Source organism: Schistocerca piceifrons, chromosome 4 (assembly GCF_021461385.2).
Source record: "Schistocerca piceifrons isolate TAMUIC-IGC-003096 chromosome 4, iqSchPice1.1, whole genome shotgun sequence".
NCBI lineage: Eukaryota > Metazoa > Arthropoda > Insecta > Orthoptera > Acrididae > Schistocerca > Schistocerca piceifrons.
In genome coordinates this window covers 105,688,103-105,706,421 of record NC_060141.1, presented here as the reverse complement: position 1 = coordinate 105,706,421, position 18,319 = coordinate 105,688,103, and the positions used below count along the sequence as shown (strand labels likewise).

Here is an 18,319-nt window from a genome sequence, read left to right as displayed (position 1 = left end):
TACATCAGTATATTGTAATTTATGTAATTGTTCTCTTCAGTATGCATTTTATTAATCAATGGCAGCCCGTTAGAGACACTTTTACAAACAGTATTTGCAGGACCACTTGCTGACGACTGCTGCGGCGACAGATGTACCGGCAGATATTCGGCTCCTCAGCCACTTGCTCACGCCTGCCGCCTGCGATCTGTTCGCAGACGCGCCCACGTGCAAGCCGAACCAGAGCCGCGTGATCGGAGTGGCCAAGAACGAGCGCGCCAACATCTCGTGCGAGGTGGAGGCGAACCCGGCGGACGTGTCCTTCCAGTGGGCCTTCAACAACTCTGCGGACAGCCAGGACGTGGCGCCGTCGCGCATCTCGCTGGCCGGCTCGGTCAGCTACGTCACGTACACGCCCGTCACGGAGCTCGACTACGGGACGCTGCTCTGCTGGGCGCGCAACCGCGTGGGCCGCCAGCGCTCGCCCTGCGTCTTCCACATCGTCGCCGCCGGTGAGTAGCCGGTTACCCGCTGGTGCTGCCCGCGCCTCTCCAAGCCACCTGGTGGCTAATACGTAAAAAAAGAAAGTAACATGCGCGTCTTTCGTCACTGCCAGGTAACACAGCTCGATGAAAAGTGAACCAAACATAGAAATAACTGCTAAATTATAGTAAAGGTGGTGACTAAAAGAAAAGCAGAATGAGAGGAACGGAAACGACTCTTTTATTCAAAAACAGCAATTACATGGAATTTTGAGAAGATAAGACCGTAGTTGCTGTAAGTCTTTCTTTTAAAAGCACGCAGTATTTTAGCAGCAGCATCAACCGCAGTAAAATTAAGTCATTTCGCGATTGAGAAAAAAGGAACATAAATCGATTTTATTGGTTGCCAAGTAACATAGGTCGATGAAACTTGGACCAAAAATACACTGAAGAGACAAAGAAACTGGTACACCTGTCTACTATCCTGTAGGGCCCTCGCGAGCACGTAGAAGTGCCGCAACACGATGTGGCATGGACTCTACTAATGTCTGAAGTAATGCTGGGGGGAACTGACACCATGAATCCTGCAGGGTTGGCCATAAATCAGTAAGAGTAAGAGGGGCTGGAGATCTCTTTTAAACCGTACTTTGCTAGGCATCCCAGATATGCTCAATATTGTTCATAACTGGGGAAAATGGTGTCCAGTGGAGTTGTTTAAACTCAGGAGGGTGTTCCTGGAGCCACCCTGTACCATTTCTGGATGTCTGTGGTGTCGCATTGTCCTGCTGGAATTGCCCAAGGTCTTCGGGATGCACAATGGTCATAAATGGATGCAGGCGATAAGGCAGGATGCTTACGTAAATATCACCTGTCAGAATCGTTTCTAGACGTATCTGGGGTCCCATATCACTCCATCTGCACACGCCCCACATCATTACAGATCCTTCATCGGTTTGAATAGTTCCCTGCTGACATGCAGGTTCCACGTATTCATGAGGTTCTCCATATCCGTAGACGTCCATCCCGCCCCCCGATACAATATGAAAGGAGACTCGTTCGACCAGGCAACATATTTCCAGTCATCAACAGTCAAGTGTCGGTGTTGACGGACCCAGGCGAGGCGTAAAGCTTTGTGTTGTGCAGTCATGAAGGGTACACGAGTGGGCCTTCGGATCCGAAAGCCAATATCGATGATGTTTCGTTGAACGGTTCGCAAGCTGACGTTTGTTGATGGCCCAGCATTGAAATTTGCAGCACTGTGCGGAAGGATTCCCGTTCTGTCACGTCGAACAATTTCCTTCAGTCGTCGTTGGGCCCGTTCCTACAGGGTCTTTTTCCGGCCGCAGCTGTCTCAGAGATTTGATGTTTTACCGGATTCCTGGTATTCACGGTGCACTCGCGAGATGGTCGCACGGGAAAGACCCCACTTCCTCGCTGCCTCGGAGATACGGTGTCCTACAGCTCGTGTGCCGACTATAACACCACGTTCAGACTCACTTAAGTCTTTATAACCTGCCATTGCAGCAGCAGTAACCGATCTAACAACTGCGCGAGACACTTGTTATCTTATATAGGCGTTACCTACCGCAGCGGCGTATTCTGAATGTTTACATATCTCTGTATTTGAATACTCATGCCTATACCAATTTCTTTGGCGCTTCAGTGTAGAAAGAACTGTTGCATTGTAGTGCAGGTGGTAACTGAAAGAAAATACACAATGAGGGGAATTGAAATGGCACCTTTATTCAAAGACAATAATTACACGGAATTCTGAAAAGATAAGACCGCTTTTACTGTAAGTGTATTATTTAGATACAGGATCTGTTTCGCAGCATTTTAGTAGCAGTACCAGGAGCACTAAAATTAAGTAATTTTTTGTCTGAAAGAAAGAGGAACATACAGTGATTTTATTGGTTGGGTCGTTGATCTGGAAGGAGAGTCATCTGATTAATGGAGGATGTGGAAAGAAGTCGGCTGTGCCTCTTCAAGGGAACCATCCTGGTATTTGCCTCAAACGATTTAGGCAAATCACAGAAAACCTGAATCACAATGGCCGGACACGGTTTGAACCGTCGTCCTCACGAATGCGAGTCCAGTGTGCTAAACACTGAGCCTCCTCGCTCGGTTTGGTATTACTGCAGCTGATGATGCAACTACAACGATGCGAAACCGTTGTGCCTTTAAAGAAATGAGTTAGAGATAAAGCGGTGTCATCTTTACATTTAGCAACGTCAGCAGGTGCCATAAAATTAAGTCGTGTTGCGATTGAAAAAAGACAAACATGATTTAATTTTACTTGAACTGACGATGCAACTAAAATGATTACAGCTAAACCGGTCTTATCTCCTGAGAATGATGCATCCAGGCTATGGCCGCTCTGACTACAAGGTTTATTTATTTATTTATTTACACGTCGTGTTCGTTAGGACCAAATTGAGAAGCAAATCTCCAAGTTCATGAAACGTGTCAGTACATGTAATTACAATATAGATGTAATTACAGATGAAAACAAATGTTCATGAACCCAAAAAAAGCCAGTCCCTAAGTTTAAGTAAACGCAATCAACAATAAAATAAGAATCAGCTTAAGTTTTCAAGGAACTCCTCGACACAATAGAAGGAGTGACCCATGAGGAAACTCATCAGTTTCGATTCGAAAGCGTGTGGATTACTGCTAACATTTTTGAATTCGAGTGGGTGGCTTACTGAAAATGGATGCAGCAGTGTATTGTACATCTTTTTGCACAAGAGTTGAGGAAGTTCGATCCAAATGCAGATTTGATTTCTGACGAGTATTAACCAAGTGAAACCTGCCTATTCTTGGTAATAAGCTAATGTTGGTAATAAGAAACGACAATAACGAATATATATGGGCCTTTAAAGAGACGAATGTCAAAATATCCAGACTCGTGAACAGGGGTCGCCAAGAGGTTCGTGAACGTACACCACTTATTGCCCGAATCGCCCCTTTCTGAACCAAAAATATCTTTTCAGAATGGGAAGAGTTGCCCCAAAATATTATACCATACGACATAAGCGAATGAAAATAAGCAAAGTATACTAATTTTCGTGTCGAACGATCACTCACTTGAAATACCGTTCGAATAGCAGTATTAGTCTTTGAACAAGATCCTGAACGTGGGCTTTCCACGACAGCTTACTACCTATCTGAACCAATAGGAATTTCAACTGTTCGGTTTCACTAATCATATGCCCAACCTGTGAAGTTGAAACGCCAGGATTTGTTGAACTGGGTGTTAGAAACTGTAAAAACTGAGTCTTACTGTGACTTAGCTTTAGTTTATTTTCTACAAGCCATTAACTTAGGTCATGTACTGCACTATCTGAAACCGAGCTAATGTTGCAGACAACATCCTTTGCCACCAAGCTAGTGTCATCAGCAAACAGAAATATTTTAGACTTACTTGTAGTACTATAGAGCATATCATTTATATAAATAAGGAACTGGAGTGGCCCCAACACTGATCCCTGGGGCACCCCCCACTTGACGTTACCCCACTCAGACCCCACATCACAGCCGTTATCAGTATTGTGAATAATGACCTTTTGCTGCCTGTTGCTAAAGTAAGAGGTGAACCAATTGTGAGCTACTCCCCGTATTCCGTAATGGTCTAACTTCTGGAGCAGTATTTTGTGATCAACACAATCAAATGGCTTACTTAAATCAAAAAAATATGTCAAGCGTTCGAAACCTTTTGTTTAGCCCATCCAGTACCTCACAGAGAAAAGAGAATATAGAATTTTCAGTTGTTAAACGACTTCTATGGCCGAACTGTACATTTGATAGCAAATCGTGTGATATAAAGGAATCAATTATCCTTACATACACAGCCTTTGCAATAACTTTTGCAAACACTGACGGAATAGAAATAGGTCTAAAATTATCTTCAGTATCCCTTTCTCCCATATTATAAAGCGGCTTTACTACTGAGTACGTTAATCGCTCAGGAAACTGACCCTTCCGGAAGAAAAAATTGAAAATATGGCTAAATACAGGGCTAACATGTGCAGCACAGTACTTTAATATTCTGCTAGACACTCCATCATAACCATGAGATTCCTTAGACTTCAGTGATTTAATTATTGACTCAATCTCCCTGTTGTCTGTATCACAGAGGAGTATTTCAGACTTCAATCTCGCAAAGGCATTTGCCAGGAAAGTTATATGATTCCCTGTAGAAACAAATTTTTATTTAATTCAACAGAAATGCTCAGAAAATGATTGTTAAATACTGTACATATATCTTATTTATCAGTAACAGAAATATTTTTACTGCGAACTAATTTTATATCGTCGATCTTGTGCTTCTGACCAGACACTTCCTTCACAACTGGCCATATGGTTTTAATTTTATCTTGTGAATTAGCTACTATATTTGCATACCACATACTCTTTGCCTCCCTAATAACATTTTTAAGCACCTTACAATACTGTTCGTAATGGGCTATTGTGGCTTGGTTGTGACTACTTCTAACATTGTGATATAATTACCGCTTTGTTCTACAAGATATCCTTATCGCACTCGTCAGCCACCCGGGCCGCCTATTACTGCTAGTACCACGTTTCGCACGTTCTAATCGAAAGCAGCTCTCAAAGAGTCTGCTGCGTAATTACACTGAAATCACCGCGAATCATGACGGTTCCCCGGACGTGACAAAAGGCGGATGGGAATGCAAACTCTGAAATGTCCCCGCAACGTAGCCTAGGAGTTGTGGCAGAGCGTTACATTGCTGCACCAGCACGGTTGACAATAATTCGATGGTCGTTGGTGCATGTGGGCGTGCAGCAATACGCGTAAGCACCACTCCCACTCCCGCAACGTCTTCGATGGAATTTAAAGAGAGTAACGAGTAGGCCAGTTGCTTCGCTGAATATCCTCTTGCTCCTAGAGTTTCTCCTTCTATAGTAAACAGAGCGAAAGTACGTAATATTTTGAATAGAATGGGCAATCAGTGATATGAAGCATTTGTGAAGATGAATTAGTTATGAGAGACAAACGTTGCGATTCGCTACGCACGAGCATGTAAAGGCGACAGAATGAAAATTATAACAGTATACTTAAATGTCTAGTAAATGATAATAAAGTTGAAAATGGGGAAAACATTTAAGTTCCGCGTCATACAATTGCTTAGCAGCAAGAAATATGTGGTTGGTGAAATCCGGTTTCGCAGGACAGAGCGAATCAGGTTATGGTTGTGGAGGGGGCCGTAATCAGTTACTGTGAGTTGCACAAAACACACAAACTTTTATTTTCCTAAGAACCACGTAACTACACATTGCGTTAAATGGATCAAATTAAAACAACACGGCTGAAGGCATAGTTAAGATAACTTGAGATACCTCCTGGGCTGAAGGCCCAAAACCAAACCAAATACAAGAACAGCTGAAGGCCTGAACACAAGTTATAAAAGTTTCTGTAAAGAATACACGTGGCTGAAGAGCTTACTTAAAAAATATATATTTCACATACAAGACATTGAACAACTCAGGGTTTAGGGCCTGGATAACAAGAATTTCAGATAGAACAAACTTTCAAAATTTTAGTTATTAAACAAATCAATCGTCAAACTTTAATTTAAGTCAGCTGAAGGGCTTGTCTTAGAATTAAAACAAACTAAATTAATAGATGGCTGAAGGCCTCGCACAGTACACCAGACTGAAGATCACAATCTAAAACCAACAGTGGTGCTTAGAAGTGTTCCAAGGGTCGTCCTGATGAGGTAGCTCTAACATAAGGTGAGGTGAGACAGCCAGCCAGCCAAGAGTAAGGTAAAATAATCGGATGGCAACCCGACCCAGGGATGGCTGAAGGACCGACCAACAACCTAATCAATTCCCTTCCGCCGGACCAACGGTACGACAGCGGAAAATATCAGCCGAGAACGAAGATAGCAGCCGCAGTACGTCTTCAAAATTGGCGTCTAAAAACAGCCAAGGCACAGTAACCACTCTTAAGAAAAATATTTGAACAAACAACTAAAAGGCTGTCGAACTACACGTCGTGCCGGACAGCGTCAACACGGCGAGGAAAAACACACTGCTGGAAAACTTCGCTAACGACCAGGGCAGGAAACTGGGGCGTTAACAGCCACTCGGCAGAAAATACCGCTGGTGCACTTCACTGATAAGTAACAACCAATTTAATAGTTAAAGACCACATAGGAAGATGGCTGCAAAATTTCGCCGACTCCAACACACCATACGTTGTTGCTAGCCGGAAATGCACAGGAGGCAACAACCGACAATGAACCAAGAGATGTGACAGCAGTTGAGGTTTCGTAACAGGTTAACTCATCACTCAACTTCTGCGTCCAGGTTCGGTGGGCAACGAACGTTGTACCTCTCGCAGCTAGCGCCTCGCAATCCCACCGCGCGTGCACGTTGCCGAAAGTCCCGGCCTGACATCGCGCCACGGAGACTTCCTCGGTGCTCTGTCCCAACCAACCGACTACATGCAGCACGCAGACAGCATTAAAATAGCTGCTCAGTCAAAACCACACAAGATACACAGGTTTCACGAAAACACTTTCACAAACAACTTGAACAGTACTAATACGAGTGACCGTGGAACAACAAAGACCAATCATAAGTCGACACACACGGAGAACCCAGAAGAGGTCGGGGACCAAATACACGTCGTCCAATGAGACGACCGACCGAACGACCAACCAAGGTCGTCCCCACCTGGTCGCGTGTGTCGACAACGGTCGGGCGAGTCATGACTGTCCGGACCTCACAGTGTGCTCCGTTCCGACTTAACTCCCGGTACACGTCGACCCGGAAATACTAGCGGTCTTTCCAAAGATAGTACGACAGTGCTCTTATCGATAAGCGCTGCTGCTGCCACTCATGGGCAGGCAAGCCAGCAACTTAATAAATCGAATAAGAAACTGGGCGGCAGTACCGCAAAGACAAGATATCAAGCAGTAAACGGCACGAACATGAACCACGCACGGCTCAGTGGGTAAATCATATATTGAAACATTAAATTATACAAATTCAATACACGACACACACATTTAATTAGGTAAGCTGAGTAAAACAAAGATTGGGTCGACAATACTACGATGTAAATGACTAGATTTGTATTCTGTACCTGTCCTCTTTGGCTGCTGACCTCATAAAACACGGAACTAGTAACGGAACGTGGATCATAATCCCACACGCGGCATTCGCAGCAACTTGGCTATGTAAGTCAGTGGAAATGTAAAATCAAGATGTAAGCCCATCACGAATGCATGACGAAATAACGTTGGGTGCAAGCAATGTTTGCTGGTAACCCACATATCGTAAGCGACCTCACCAAGTAGAGGAAGAGATCGACCTGCTGCATTCAACCCATTACGTCCCACACGCACGCCCACCAGCAAGTCACAGCCTTATTAAAACCTCCAACCAGAGTTCCTCGCTCGGCGGGTAGCGGTGTGATTGGCTCCCTGACCTGGAAACCAGCGAATTCCCGTAAACTCCAGAGACTATACATGCTGGCCAAACTGTCTACATTCGGTTACTGGTACAGAATACCATCTTTGCATTACTTTAGCAAAACTGGGACGCGATTTAAATCCCATAACTGAAAGAGGAAGTGGTTGTTTCGCAGGCAACTTTGAACGCTTACAGACATTAATAGTCTCATAGTAGGAAGGCTCAAGAAACCATTTGATTTAATTTTAATTTAATGCTGATAACACACACTTAATTGTGGAGTAAAATGTACAAAAACGTCCTATTCACAGTTTTTAATGCCTCAATAAAGCCAGTGGCGTAAGAGGGCGGGAGGATATTCCAAAATCTCGCCCAGCGCTCGTGAGCTGTAACTTACACAATGACCAACAGATCCGACAAGCACTGAATTTGATGGGTCTTAGGTATGGTGTAGAGAGACGTGTCCTGAGTACCCTACTAGCAGTTTTAATGCGATGGCCACTAATTCAAGACAAAATCGATGTTGAAGTTTTATGCATACTCTCCTATACCTGTAATTTTAACCATGTCTCGACCGAGAGAGCGTAGAAGTTCACAGCCACGATGTTGGCGGTAAGTGTTCACATCACGCCCGTTGAGTTTTTGTTTTTCAGTGTCATCGTAAAAAGTCATTAAGTAGAATATGTTATGATAAATTACTGAAAAATAATTTTTCCCCAGAAATTTCAGTAATAAAACTTACTTCAAATGTGTATTTCTTTTTTACATAATAGATTACAAAATCGTGTTACTCGCCATCGCTAGCAGTGCTAGGACAGAATTCGAAATGGAAGTTGTAGTACAAGCCGCCGAGATACGAGTTCGTAGAGCACCACGCACGTTCTAAGAAACTTATTGCCTTGGAGAACACGGATTTTTCAGAACGGATAATGGAAAACACGGTTCGTTTAAATTGAAATAGATCGTTCATTCTGCTATCAACTTCGCTGCGAACGACGCGTATTTAGTCATTTCCGTGAAAGCAGGTGGAATGAAACGATGCAGAATTAAAGAATGTATTCATATGGAATCTCCCCTCGCAGCGATTCCTACATTAGTCATTAGCAAATCGAGAAGATTTCGAATTTTTTCTCTACAATTTTAACCTGCCTGTGGAAATACAATCACACGGTTGGCAAAGTGGAATACATTAGAGTAGGATTATTTTTACGGTACAGGTGCATGCTTTTCTTTCATGTGCAAAGGTTTGATAGTAAAGTTTGCGAACCGTCTGCCCTCCGCACGAATAAATAATGTAAATGAATTTTTTTTGTCCCACACACGGAAGAATGACACATTTTAAAAACTCGACGTACAGCAACTTTGTGAACTTCATCAACATCTACATTTATACTCCGCAAGCCACCCAACGGTGTGTGGCGGAGGACACTTTACGTGCCACTGTCATTACCTCCGTTTCCTGTTCCAGTCGCGTATGGTTCGCGGGAAGAACGACTGCTGGAAAGCCTCTGTGCGCCCTCGAATCTCCATAATTTTACATTCGTGATCTCCTCGGGAGATATAAGTAGGGGGAAGCAATATATTTGATACCTCATCCAGAAACGCACCCTCTCGAAACCTGGACAGCAAGCTACACCGCGATGCAGAGCGCCCCTCTTGCAGAGTCTGCCACTTGAGTTTGCTAAACATCTTCGTAACGCTATCACGGTTACCAAATAACCCTGTGACGAAACGCGCCGCTCTTCTTTGGATCTTCTCTATCTCCTCCGTCAACCCGACCTGGTACGGATCCCACACTGATGAGCAATACTCATGTATAGGTCGAACGAGTGTTTTGTAAGCCACCTGCTTTGTTGATGGACACCATTTTCTAAGAACTCTCCCAACTAATCTCAACCTGGCACCCGCCTTACCAACAATTAATTGTATATGATCATTCCACTTCAAATCGTTCCGTACGCATACTCCCAGATATTTTACAGAAGTAACTGCTACCAGTGTTTGTTCCGCTATCATATAATCATACAATAAAGGATCCTTCTTTCTATGTATTCACAATACATTACTTTTGTCTATGTTAAGGGTAAGTTGCCACTCCCTGCATCAAGTGCCTATTTGCTGCTGATCTTCCTGCATTTCGCTGCAATTCTCTAATGTTGCAACTTCATCCGTGAAAAGCCGCATGGAACTCCCGACACTATCTACCAGGTCATTTATATATATTGTGAAAAGCAGTGGTCCCATAACACTCCGCTGTGGCACGCCAGAGGTTACTTTAACGTCTGTAGATGTCTCTCCATTGAGAACTACAGCCACACACTAACAGTACCTGCAACGCTACTCCTTCAGCGCATAATCTCAACGTCTTCCCTATTAGTTTCGGTACCCATGCGTTAAATAGTCTTCCGCGCATACTGGCTCAAGTAGGGAAAGTGCTTCATCCGTCGTTGCGAACACTTTGGAGCTGGCAAAATATTTGGAACTCTAACTACGAACTGCAAAAGGATTAGAAATTTGAAGAAGTATGCTGTATTGATCGATTTGTTAGTGAAATTTCTACCACGGAAACGGCTAATTTTTAAAAAATTTACATGACGTATGCTACTTAACGATATTCGCTACGATGAAATTTGAAAGAAATAAAGTACACCTGGATGATTTGAATCGGTACAGTCACCATGGACGCTGTGAACCGTGGTCCCTATGTTACACTTGCTTCGTCGAAACGGTATTAAAGTATATTAAAGTAACGAGTATAAAAGGACTGCATGAAATTCCAAGAAAGATCTTCTCGAAACTAGAGCCTGCCGCATGAAATGCCGGTAGTCAGGTACTTTCTTCTACTACACACCAAAAGAAAAAAACACTCCGTCTTCAGGCCACAAGGGGCCATCGGGACCATCCGACCGCCGTGTCATCCTCAGGTGAGGATGCGGATATGAGGCATGTGTGGTCAGCACACCGCTCTCCCGGCTTTTATGATGGTATTCTTGACCGAAGCCGCTCCTCAATTGGCAACAGAGATATGGCAACACTATATGGCGGACTGGATGGTCACCCATCCAAGTGCCGGCCACGCCCGACAGCGCTTAACTTCGGTGATCTCACGGGAACCGGTGTATCCACAGCGGCAAGGGCGTTGCCACTACTACACACCAATGCTCATCTAAATCAATGATCTATGGGCCTGATGGCCCCATTGTTAGTTTGCTTTCATAGGTCAGTATGATGTTGCTTTCCAGCTTATTACAGTGTCTCATATCAAAGTTTTCCTGCCACGCGGGGTAGCCGCGCGGTCTTGGGCGTCTTGTTATGGTCCGCGCGGCTCCCCCCGTCGGACGTTCGAACCCTCCCTCGGGCACGGGTGTGTGTCTCGTCCTTAGCGTACGTTAGTTTAACTCAGATTAAGTAGTGTGTAAGCTTAGGGACCGATGACCTAAGCAGTTTTGTCCCATAAGACCTTACCACAAATTTCCCAATTTTTCGTCTCGACATTCGGAAGACCATACTGGTATGCGGTAAACATACTTTACAATGGAGAGACAGTGAGCACAGGTGCCATCGTACAAGTAGACAGAAACGCTGTTCGCCACAGGTCGCCCTGACCCCGTGCACAACTGCTCGGTGGTGAACGCGTCCACGGACTCTCTGTCGGTGCGCTGCTCCGAGGGCTTCAACGGCGGCCTGCCGCAGTCCTTCCAGATCGAGGTGCGAGAGGCTCAGTCGCAGCACCTGCGGGCCAACGTGTCTTCAGCGACGCCCGCCTTCAACGTGGGCGGCCTGCGACCCGGCGAGCGCTACCAGGCATCCGTTTACGCGCACAACCCCAAGGGCCGCAGCGACCCCTTCGTCATCACCGCGGCCACCGTGCCCGCGCCTGAGCGGCAGCTCACTGCCAGCCACCAAGGTAAGCGCCTACACATACCTTTTACAGGTGATGCCCAGCCGCCAGTAGGTTGTTGTTGTTGTTGTTGTGGTCTTCTATCCTGAGACTGGTTTGATGCAGCTCTCCACGCTACTCTCTCCTGTGCAAGCTTCTTCATCTCCCAGTACGTACTGCAGCATACATCCCTCTGTATCTGCTTAGTGTATTCATCTCTTGGTCTCCCTCTACCATTTTTACCCTCCACGCTGCAATCCAATACTAAATTAGTGATCCCTTGATGCCTCAGAACATGTCCTACCAGCCGAGCCCTTCTTCTAGTCAAGTAGTGCCACAAACTTCTCTTCTCCCCATTCCTCTTCAGTACTTCCTCATTAGTTACGTGATCTACCCATCTAATCTTCAGCATTCTTCTGTAGCACCACATTTCGAAATCTTCTCTTCTCTTCTTGTCCAAACTATTTATCGTCCATGTTTCACTTGCATACATGGCTACATTCCATATAAATACTTTCAGAAACAACTTCCTGACACTTAAATCTATACTCGATGTTAATAAATTTCTCTTCTTCAGAAACGCTTTCCTTGTCATTGCCAGTCTACATTTTATATCCTCTCTACTTCCACCATCATCAGTTATTTTGCTCCCCACATAGCAAAACTCATTTACTACTGTAAGTGTCTCATTTCCTAATCTAATTCCCTCAGCATTACCCGACTTAATTCGACTACATTCCATTATCCTCGTTTTGCTTTTGTTGATGTTCATCTTACATCCTCCTTTCGAGATACTGTCCATTCCGTTCAACTACTCTTCCAAGTCCTTTGCTGTCTCTGTCACAATTACAATATCATCGGCGAACCTAACATTTTTTATTTCTTCTCCATGGATTTTAACAGCTACTCCGAATTTTTCTTTTGTTTCCTTTACTGCTCGCTCAATATACAGATTGAACAAGATCGGGGAGAGGTTACAACCCAGTCTCACTCCCTCCTCAACCACTGCTTCCCTTTCATGTCCCTTGACTCTTACAACTGCCATGGTTTCTGTACAAATTGTAAATAGCCTTTCGCTCCCTGTATTTTATCCCTGCCACCTTCAGAATTTGAAAGAGAGCATTCTAGTCAACATTGTCAAAAGCTTTCTCTAAGTCTACAAATGCTATAAACGTAGGTTTGCCTTTTCTTAATCTAGCTTCTCAAATAAGTCTTAGGGTTGGTATTGCTTCACGTGTTCCCATATTTATACGGAATCCAAACTGATCTTCCCCAAGGTCGGCTTCTACTGGTTTTTCCATTCGTCTGTAAAGAATTCGCGTTAGTATTTTGCAGCCGTGACTTATTAAACTGATAGTTCGGTAATTATCACATCTGTCAACGTCTGCTTTATTTGGGATTGGAATTATTATATTCCTCTTGAAGTCTGAGGGTATTTCGCCTGTCTCATACATTTTGTTCACCAGATGGTGGAGTTTTGTCAGGACTGGCTCTCCCAAGGCTGTCAGTAGTTCTAATGGAATGTTGTCTACATCCGGGGCCTTGTTCCGACTTAGGTCTTTCAGTGCTCGCCAGTAGGTATTAAAGAAAAAAAAAAACATTAATGTGAACTGTCAAGAGCTGCTGATACATCACTCTCTATTCACTATTAGTTTTGACGATATGATCATCCTCAAGTATCATAAAATTATTCACAAAAATAAAAATGATGCTGTCTCAATTCTATAAACACGTAAATGTACGAGGGCTGTTCAGAAAGTAGGGAACGTTTCCGCTGAGGCCGCTATACATGCGTCGATCGCATCTATGAGGCGTGTTTTTTAAGTAAGTACCGTTTTGAAATAAAAAAAGACGTGCTAAGATATATCAATAATTTTAGTTTTACATGAAAGCCTGTAGCTTAATCTACGCACTGACGCCATTACAGTCTCATTCTTCCTTGTTTACGTTGTTTACTGAGTGTTTAAGATGCCTTCGATAATCGTTATTCAACCTGTATTCGGAGTAGCTATTAAAATCCATGGAGAAGAAATAAAAACTTTGAGGTTCGCCGATGACATTGTAATTCAGTCAAAGACAGCAAAGAACTTGGAAGAGCAGTTGAACGGAATGGACAGTATCTTGAAAGGAGGATATAGGATGAACATCAACAAAAGCAAAACGAGGATAATGAAATGTAGTCAAATTAAGTCGGGTAATGCTGAGGGAATTAGATTAGGATATGAGACACTTAAAGTAGTAAATGCGTTTTGCTATTTGGGGAGCAAAATAAGTGATGATGGTCGATGTAGAGAGGATATAAAATGTAGACTGGCAATGGCAAGGAAAGCGTTACTGAAGAAGAGAAATTTGGTAACATCGAGTATAGATTTAAGTGTCAGGAAGTCGATCCTGAAAGTATTTGTATGGAATGTAGCCATGTAGGGAAGTGAAACATGGACGATAAATAGTTTAGAAAAGAAGAGAATGGAAGCTCTCGAAATGAGGTGCTAGAGAAGAATGCTGAAAATTAGACTTGTGGATCACATAACTAATGAGGAGGTATTGAACAGAATTGGGGAGAAGAGAAATTTGTGGCACAACTTGACTAGAAGAACGGATCGGCTGGTAGGACATGTTCTGAGGCATCAGGGGATCACAAATTTGGCATTGGAGGGCAACGGGGAGGGTAAAAATCGTAGGGGGAGACCAAGAGATGAATACACTAAGCAGATTCAGAAGGATGTAGGTTGCAGTAAGTACCAGGAGATGAAGAAGCTTGCAGAGGATAGGGTAGCATGGAGAGCTGCATCGAACCAATCCCAGGACTGAAGACCACAACAACAACAACAACAACAATCGTGAGTCCCGCCGACTGTGAAGTACGGGCTGTTATAAGATATCTTAGTGCTAAAGGCCTAAATGCGATCGATGTTCACCGTGAAATCTGTGCAGTTTACGGAGAAAACATTATGAGTGATGGAATGGTAAGAAAGTGGGAGAGAGCGTTTAAAGATGGCCGCACAATGGAGTGGGCGTCCTTTGGTCGTTAGTGATAGTTTGGTGGACAATAAGGTGAGAGAAAACAGACGCTTTACGATTTCTTTCTTGCGGGATGACTTTCCAAATGTTTCTCGTAGTGTTTTGTATGCCATTGTGACCGAGTACTTGAATTACCGAAAATTGTGCGCCCGTTGTCTACCGAAAATGCTGACGGATATGCACAAAACCAAACGTTTATACAGTGCACTAACTTTTCTTGAGCGGTACCACAGCGATAGTGATGATTTCTTAAGCCAAATTGTTACGGGTGATGAGACATGGGTGGCCTACGTCACACCAGATTCAAAGCAACAGTCCAGAGAAGTTGAGCAAGGGCATCGTTTTGCAGCAAGACAATGCCCGTCCGCATGCGGCGAATCAGACCAAAAATCTCGTCACAGCTTTTCGATGGCAAAATCTAGATTATCCTCCGTACAGCCCCGATCTTGCGCACAGTGACTACCATCTGATCCTGCACTTGAAGAAACACCTGGGTGGTCAGCTTCTTCAAGACGATGACGAAGTCGAAACAGTGGCGTTGCAGTGGTTAACAAGTCAGGCGGCAGACTTCTATGAGGAGGGTATTCAAAAACTGGTACAATGTTATTATAAGTGCCTCAATATTGGCCGGAAATTATGCAGAAAAGTAGATTAAGGTACAGGCTTTCATGTAAAAATAAAATTATTGAGGTATCTTAGCACGTCTTTTTTTAATTTCAAAACAGTACTTACTTTTAAGAAAAACACCCCTCGTATTTTGGTTTGTGCGTGCTCAGCAGCTCAGTCGGCATCCATCCGTGACAGCGGGAACGTCTCTGCGCGTTTGGTTTTTTTTATATTCGAATTTGAAACGTGCGCTGCAATCGAAAATCCCGCCAGTTGTGGGTTTCGGTTTGTAATACGGTTTTTGTTGGCAAAAAGCCTAAAGCCTACAGAAATTTATCTTGAACTGTGCGAAGTGTACGAAATCAACGTAACGTGTGAATGTTCCGCGCGGAAATGGTGCATTCGGTTTAAAAATGGCCGAACCAACGTTCATGATTAAGAGAAGAGTGGACGCCCGAGCATCGTGACGGACGATCTTGTCGCTAAAGTTGATGAAACCATTCGTGAAAACCGTCACTTCACAATAACGGAGCTCTCACTTTCTTTTCCACAAGTTTGACGGATTTTGTTGTTTGAAATTGCCATTCAAAAGCTAGGCTCCCATAAGTTTTGTGCACGATGGGTGCCCAGAATGCTTACAGAGCACCATAAAGAACTGTGTACGGGGCCAACGTTGACACTTGTGGAGGCCTACCACAAAATGGTGACTCGTGACTAGACATGGGTGAAACATGTCAATTGCGAGACAGAATTACACTCCATGGAGTGGGGGCACACGAGGTCCCCCCAAAAACCAAGAAAATGTTTGCAAACCTTGTCAGCATGGAAGTTGATGGCGACAGTGTTTTAGGATAGGCAAGGTGAGCTACTTATTGATTTTCTCGAACGTGGAGCAACCATAAATTCTGCCTGTCAAACTTTGCACAGCCTTAGAAGAGCAGTTCAAGACAAACGCCGAGGAAACATGACGACCTCACACGGCAAACCGCACTAAAGAACTTCTTAATTCATTCAAATGGGAATTTTTCCCTCGTCCACCCCACAGCCTCGATCTTGCACCAAGCGACTTCCACTTGTTTCCCAAGATGAAGAACTAGCTTGCAACGCAGCGCTTTGATGACGCGTAACTCCAGGCGGGCGTGACTCACTGGCTGAAGTCTCAGGCCGAAGAATTTTACGAAAGAGGTCTTTCAAAGCTTGTCCACTACTATGATAAGTGCCTCAATGTGTTTGGTGACTATGTGGGAAAGTAGGATGTCAGTCGCTCTTTCAGATGTAAATAATAAAAAGTATTTCTGGTACTCAGTTTTTTTTTAAATTCCTAAACGTTCCCTACTTTCTGAATAGACCTCGTATTATAAAAGAACATAACATACAGGGTGACGAAAAATTCGGGCACTCGGACTTCGCAGCACGACTCCTCCCATCATGGCAATACAAAAATGTCTGTCACAAAATTTCATTCTGCACGTATTTTAGGCAGTAAATCGACGTTACAGATTGGCAATCTGGCAACACTGTAATCACATGTACGGTAACTAGCTTCGTCGATACATAACGCAAATGACGAGGAGTTGGCTCAGTGAGTAGCGTTTTGGTTTAGTATGCAGGAGATCTTGGATTCGATTGTCGGTCGAGACTTACGTGTTTCTATTTGTTAAAAGTAGACTGCGTGGTACAGTGTCTGCCATCTTAATCGTCATACAGAAATTATAGTGGATCTTCTACGAAACATTTGGAGTGGCGTACTATGAACAAAGAAACTGAATTACAATCGCTGTCATTGATTCGCTTTTAAAGAAGCCTTTGGTACATCGTGGACGGAATTGTTTCTTGCCACTACATCTACTAGATTTCAAACCTAGTTTCTGTTTACAGTCCCCCAATGGTCCCATCGAAATTATTTGCAAAGGACGTTGCTAGTCCGAATGGTGACAGAAGGCTCTAACGACATGTAATGGACCTGAAAGTGGCAAGAATAATAGGTTGTTATTAATCCACTGTACCATTGGGGGAGGGTACACAAAACAAGTTTCGAATCTAGTAGATGCAGTGATGCGAAACAATTTGCGTCCACGACATGCAAAAGGTTTCTTTAAAAGCTGACCAATGAAAACGATTCTAATTCTACTTCTGTGTTAGTAGTAAGTAACTGAAAACGTTTTGTAGAGAACCCACTTTACTGGCTGTAAGAGACGACTGAGGTGCCAGCTATCGTACCGTGCAGACCACTTCTAGTAAATAAATATAGATAAATCTCTACCCAGAATCGAAACCTCGACCTCCTGCATGCTAATCCAAAAAGCTATTCGCTGCACCAATTGCACATGACTCCCGATGCCTACCGACAGAGATAGAAATCGCACACGTGATTACAGAGTTGCCAAACTGCTCTATTTGAAGGCCGTTCACTGCCTAAATCATGAACAGGATGAAATTTTGTGAAAGAAATTGTTTCATTGCTAGTATGTGAGGAATTACGCTGTGAAGTCCGAGTGCGCAAATTATTGTTCACCCTTTATAGTTAATTATACATTGTACAGTTTCGAAAGCAGGTTCCTTCCATCTGTGGGGAGTAACCTCTATACACTGCATAATGTTGCCATGTGGTCTACTGTTAATAATTATGAATATGATCATAGGATCGGAACCAGTAATTAGAGATTTACCTAAAAGGGACTCTTGGTAGTTTTGAATGCAACTTTGTTTCAAGTAAGTAAGAAAATTTAACTTCAGCATAGAAAGAAAGCGAATTAACATACTGAGTATTCAAATAACTTACGGGTTTGCTGCCGGGTGACGTCGTCGAACACCGCCGATATTTCGACAGGAGCACACCCTGCCATTCTCAAGGCACAAATGCAAGGAAGAAAAAATGTGCAAGCAAATTTAATACCTCGGTTCA

General features: G+C 43.7%; 1 protein-coding gene across 1 annotated transcript in view; it reads left to right on the top strand.

Annotated features, from left to right (window-relative positions):
- Positions 1-18,319, top strand: part of LOC124795635 (nephrin-like) — a 910,890-nt gene that overhangs the window by 828,451 nt on the left and 64,120 nt on the right. The window contains exons 10-11 of the mRNA XM_047259707.1: positions 198-491; positions 11,503-11,814. Coding sequence (XP_047115663.1) covers positions 198-491; positions 11,503-11,814 — 606 coding nt within the window. The remainder of the gene's footprint in view (positions 1-197; positions 492-11,502; positions 11,815-18,319) is intronic.